The sequence below is a fragment of the Gekko japonicus genome, unplaced genomic scaffold (assembly GCF_001447785.1).
Source record: "Gekko japonicus isolate JY-2015 unplaced genomic scaffold, Gekko_japonicus_V1.1 scaffold2471, whole genome shotgun sequence".
Taxonomy (NCBI): Eukaryota; Metazoa; Chordata; class Lepidosauria; order Squamata; family Gekkonidae; genus Gekko; species Gekko japonicus.
The window spans coordinates 91,065-96,552 of NW_015169253.1; the positions used below are offsets into that span (position 1 = coordinate 91,065).

Below are 5,488 nucleotides of genomic sequence, written 5' to 3' on the forward strand. Positions count from 1 at the left end.
TGATATGAACCCCTGACTCCAGAGCAGGCAACGAAGAACTCTTGCTCAGAAATAAGCAACCTTACCCAGTGTGGCCGGCGGGGCCGGGAGATCAGTCTGGTGCAGGGAAGTGCGGTCTGAGATCTGATCTCTGATTCTACCCCCGAGGTCCCTCCCCTTCCCAAAGCCCGCCTTCCTCAGGCTCAGGGCTATTTTTGGGCAGGAACGCACAGGAACAGAGTTCCGGCTGGCTCCCAAGTTGGCCACGCCCAGCAGGGACTCATTAGCATAATAGGCCACACCCAATAGCAGAAACTCATTAGGATTGGCTACATTAGGGGTGTGTGGCCTAACATGCAAAGGAGTTCCTGCTACAAAAAAAGGCCCTGGGTGTTGACAACAAACAAGGTAAACAGAATAACAAGCAAAAGGTGGGTGTGGCTGGATGACCACACTTCTGGCAACATATGGGTGTGGCCTAATGTGCTAATGAGCTGTGCTGTCAGGGGTGTGGCCCAATATGCTAACGGGTTCCTGCTGTTGGGTGTGGCCTGTTATGCTAATACGTTCCTGCTGGGCTTTTTCTACAAAAAGAGCCCTGAGTCAGGCTCCACCCCCCAAATCCCCAGGAATTTCCCAACCTGGGCTTGCCAAGCCTAGTTCGATGTCGGTCATTTGAGTGGTTGTAAAGATGAGTCGGAGGCCCTTCCTAAATGCCCCAGCCACGCCCCGTGGCCTGTGTCCCTGTCTCACCGAAGCAGGAGACAAGGGCAAGTTTTCGGCTCCCTCCCGCCTTTCCTTTCCGGCAGTCACCCCTGGCGCTCAGCTGTTCACCGGACCTCTCCGTCCTTCTCTTTCCAGGCTACCAAGCGGACGCCGGGCGGTTCTTCTTCTTCATGTTGACGCTGGTGCTCGTGTCCTACACGTCCACTTCCATGGCCCTGGCCATCTCTGCCGGGATGGACGTGGTGGCCATCGCGAACCTCGTCATCACAATCTGCTTCGTCTTCATGCTGGTAAGCCTGGCCTGAATCCGTTAACCGGGTTTGCCAACTCTGGCCTGGGAAATTCCTGGAGAGTTGGGGGCGGGGCTGGGGGAGGGCAACGTTTGGGGAGAGGCGAGAGCCCAACCGGGGGTGCAACGGCATCGAATACACCCTCCAGAACTCCCACTTTCTCCAGGGGGACTGTTTTTTTGAGGTCCGGAGAGCTGTTTTCATTCCAGAAGGACTTCAGGCCCCACCTGGAGGTTGGCAACCTTGTCAGTCATACCAGTTTGGGAGCCCTCCTATTAACGTGTGCAAGTCAGTTTGTATTTGAAATGCCCATCCATGAATTCTGGCCGCTTCCACAGGAACGACGTCAAACGCAAGGCCCGCGGGCCAGAACCGGCCCACCAAGGGCTCTTATCCGGCCCGCAAGCAACTGGCCGTGGCCTTCCTAGCCCCATGGCAGAGGCTGGGCATTACGTCCCTGGATCCTGTCCCAGGGCTGATGGGTAACGGCTAGTGGAAGGGGGAGGGTGGCCGTCCATGCTCCCTCTAAGCTGTGGAGTCCTGTGAGCAAGAATTCTACTTTGTGAGCTCCTGGCATTAAAGCTGTGAGCGAGCGATTTGGCTGCTGCATAAATTGGTTTGCCCTGGAGCCACATCCTTCCCGAGCTCAGACAAAAACGTGTGAGCCGGAGGCTAAAAAACTCTGAGCTAGCTCACACTCACTCAGCTTAGAGGGAACACTGGTGGCCATCAAGGAGATACTTTAAGGAAGTACTGTGAGAGTGTTACTGTTTTAAGGATGTTTGTATTTTGAGTGAAAAAATAATATTGTTAGTTGGGTTTCCCTGTGTCCTTTATAAAGTTTTTGTCTCCAGTACCTGGCATTACGTTTTATGGCACACATGGCCTGGCCAAGGACATTCTCCTGAAAAATATATCGACATATAAGTTTTCTCCCCCCTCAAAAATTCTAGATCTTTTCAGGCTTATTGGTGACATTCTTCTGAAGAATATATTGATGCAGGGGTCATTTAGTAGAAAAAGAGGTGCAGGAGCTCATTAGCATAACTTATTTGCATGTGCCCCACCCCCTGACATCACTGGACGTGTGTCCAAAGGCAACACCCACTGCTCAGGCTCCATTGGACTGTTTTGGATTGCTAGCTATTGGGGGGGGGGAGGAACGTGCAGATCTGTCCTTGCAGAGGAGGGAGAGCTTGTACCTGAATAAAACTTGGTCTTAAAGGTGCCACTGGACTGTTTTGGGCCGGGGGGGGGCCCTCTCTGCAACTTACCTGGCTGCCTCTTGCTCTGACTGAGGGCTGCTGGGAGCAGGGGGTGGGGCTTGTTGCATGTGCCCGCCCCCTGGGCTCCTTACTGCCGGAGCTCCACTCCCGTGCGCTCCTGCAGGAAATGACCCCTGTATTGATGTATAAATTTTCTCCCCCCTCAAAAATTCTAGATCTTTTCAGGCTTATTGGTGAATCTTCCCTCTGTGATGGGCTGGCTGAACTGGCTGAAGTACTTCAGCATTCCCAGATACGGCCTGACGGTTCGTATGCGCCTTTTCTGTGTGCTTCCTTTTTAAGATCTCTTCCGGTACCAGGATTGATAAGGTTCTGTGAATGAAGCGTCAGCTCTCTGGACAGTGTAGGGAGGAGAGGAGGAGAAGCAGGTCTCTTGGTTTGGGCACCTACATGCTGAGTGCCGTTGTCGTGTTTGGCCTGAGGTAGGGAAATCCCTGGAGATTTGGGGCACGGAACATTGAGACAGTGGAGTCCGGGGAGGGAAGGGGATGTGACGTGATAGAAAGGCTATCCTCCAAAGCTGCCGTTTTCTCCAGGGGAAACGATCTCAGTAGCCTGGAAATCAGCCTTAATTCCAGATCTCCAGGCCCCACCTGGAGGCTGCCAACTGTGTTTTGGACCTGCCAGAGTGGCATACGATTTCAGAGACAGAAAGCCGAAGTAAAGGCAGAAAGACTTGGGAAACGGCCTTTTGAAGAGAAGAATAAGAAGATGATCAGAGATTTCTCTCATACCAACTAATAAAATAACATATAAACAGCGAACTGTTACAAGCAAGGACTCTACAAGTATATTGTGATATTAACACTAACAGTACTAATACTTTACTAACAGTAAAAGGATCTCCTCCTCTTGGGGTTTTAGTTTAGTGTGGTTTGCTTTCCTTTCTCCATAGATGTAGTCCCTTCCCTAATATTTCTTTGTAGTTTGTAGTTTTGCAAAATAAAAAATATCCCTCCGGGGATTTAAAAAAAACACAACACAATATTTCCAAAGGGAATCATGATTGTTGTGAGCCTTGCTTGAAAATGGCATGTTTTTCAGAGGCCAAACACACCGCCACTGTCTGAAAATCCAGACCTTTATTTAAATCGAGGGAGGCAAAACCAAAGCTAAATTCAACTGCTTGTATTAAATAGTGATAATAAATAGTGAAAGGCTGCTTGGTGGGTTTGCTTCTTGACCAAATGACTGCGGATTTATTAAAATCTACCAATACTGAACGTGCAAAACAGTGGCGTTCAAGACGGCATTTTAATTAGAGATTAGAAATTAAGTAGAACGATCAGCCTTTATTATGGAATAAGGTTGTAATCCACCGCGAAGATTATTGCAGGTATCTCCTGCTTTTACTGCTTTGCCTTGTATCTGGTAATTCCGCTTCCTGTATCGGTGTAGTGGTTAAGAGTGGCGGACTCTAACCTGGCGAACTGGATTTGATTCCCCACTCCTCCACATGAAGCCAGCTGGGAGACCTTGGGCCAGCCACAAGTCCTTTCAGAGCTGTTCTCTCAGGAGCAGTCCTCAAAAGAGCTCTCTCAGCCCCACCTGCCACACAGGGTGTCCGTTTTGGGGAGAGGAAGGGGAGGTGGTTGTAAGCCACTCTGAGTGAAGGGCGGGGTATAAATCTAACTCTTCTTCCTCCTCCTCCTTCTGCGGAGTATACCTCCGTTTAGGTGGGTTCTTGTCTGCCCTGTTCTCTGATTCTGTAATCTAAGTCCTATTACATGGTTCATTGTTTGTCTTGTGCTGTCTGTCTTTGCTGTTTTATATCCTGCAATCCCCCTTGAGTCTCACGGAGAGAGGTGAGCTGTAAAGAAAGTAAATACATAGAATAAAAATAAGTAGGCTAATTTGGGGTTTCTCCTCTCCATCTGTATTATTCCTCTAATTTGGTCTCTGGTTTCCTGCACAGGCCCTCGAAGTGAACGAGTTTAGAGGTTTGTATTTCTGTGGCAGTGATCGGCCGAACGGCAGTGAATCCTTGGTGTTGAGCAGCTGTTCCCAAAATACTTCCCAACTTGGGCAAAAGTAAGTGTCAGGCTCTTGCATTCTGGGCTGCAACAAAGATGGGGCCTTGATCAGCGTTCCCTCTAAGCTGAGTTAGTGCGAGCCAGCTCACAGTTTTTTAGCCTCCAGCTCACACATTTTTGGCTTCGCTCAGGAAGGATGGCTCGAGAGCAAGCTAATTTAGGCATTAGCCCAATCGCTCGCTCACAACTTGAATGCCAGTAGCTCACAAAGTAGAATTTTTGCTCACAAGACTTGACAACTTAGAGGGAACATTTGTCTTGATCGTCTTAAATTTGGGGTCGCTTATTGCTCACAAAGGTGACTTCCTCCTGAGCAGTGTTCCCTCTATGTTCCACAGTGTTGAGCAGAAATTCTACCTAGTGAGGGGGGGAAAGCTAGTAGCATTAAAGTTGTGAACAAGTCTACATTTGACTATCGCGTCATTTAATTTTTTAGACGATTAGTTCCATGACCTTGTAAAAATAATATAAATTATTTTAAATTATATTCAAACTATGTTCCCTCTATGTTCCACAGTGTTGAGCAGAAATTCTACCTAGTGAGGGGGGGAAAGCTAGTAGCATTAAAGTTGTGAACAAGTCTACATTTGACTATCGCGTCATTTAATTTTTTAGACGATTAGTTCCATGACCTTGTAAAAATAATATAAATTATTTTAAATTATATTCAAACTATATTTTAAGAATCATTTAAACATGATAAGAGAAAACAGAACCAAGTTAAATCTGACCCACCCTTTTCCACTATATTGGTAGGCCTGGCCTCTGGAGAACAGGTCTACCCACTCCAGTCCACTATATTGGTAGGCCTGGTCTTGGAATGTCACCCTGCGCTGAGCCTTAGAAAACAAATTGATGGTACGACCACATTTCGAATACTGTGTGCAATTCTGGTCACCACACCTCAAAAATAGGTCTACCCACCCCTTTCTACTATATTGGTAGGCCTGGCCTCTGGAGAACAGGTCTATCCACTCCAGTCCACTATATTGGTAGGCCTGGCCTCTGGAGAACAGGTCTATCCACTCCAGTCCACTATATTGGTAGGCCTGGCCTCTGGAGAACAGGCCTATCCACTCCACTATATTGGTAGGCCTGACCTCAGACTGTCACCCTGTGCTGAGCCTTATAATAATAATAATACCTTTTGATTTATTGATCGCTCATCCTGCAG

The 5,488-nt window shown here is 48.2% G+C and overlaps 1 protein-coding gene across 1 annotated transcript in view; it reads left to right on the plus strand.

The window, feature by feature from the left end:
• LOC107114890 (ATP-binding cassette sub-family G member 2-like) overlaps positions 1-5,488 on the plus strand; it is a 34,240-nt gene that overhangs the window by 26,259 nt on the left and 2,493 nt on the right. The window contains exons 11-13 of the mRNA XM_015416496.1: positions 841-995; positions 2,437-2,526; positions 4,197-4,312. Coding sequence (XP_015271982.1) covers positions 841-995; positions 2,437-2,526; positions 4,197-4,312 — 361 coding nt within the window. The remainder of the gene's footprint in view (positions 1-840; positions 996-2,436; positions 2,527-4,196; positions 4,313-5,488) is intronic.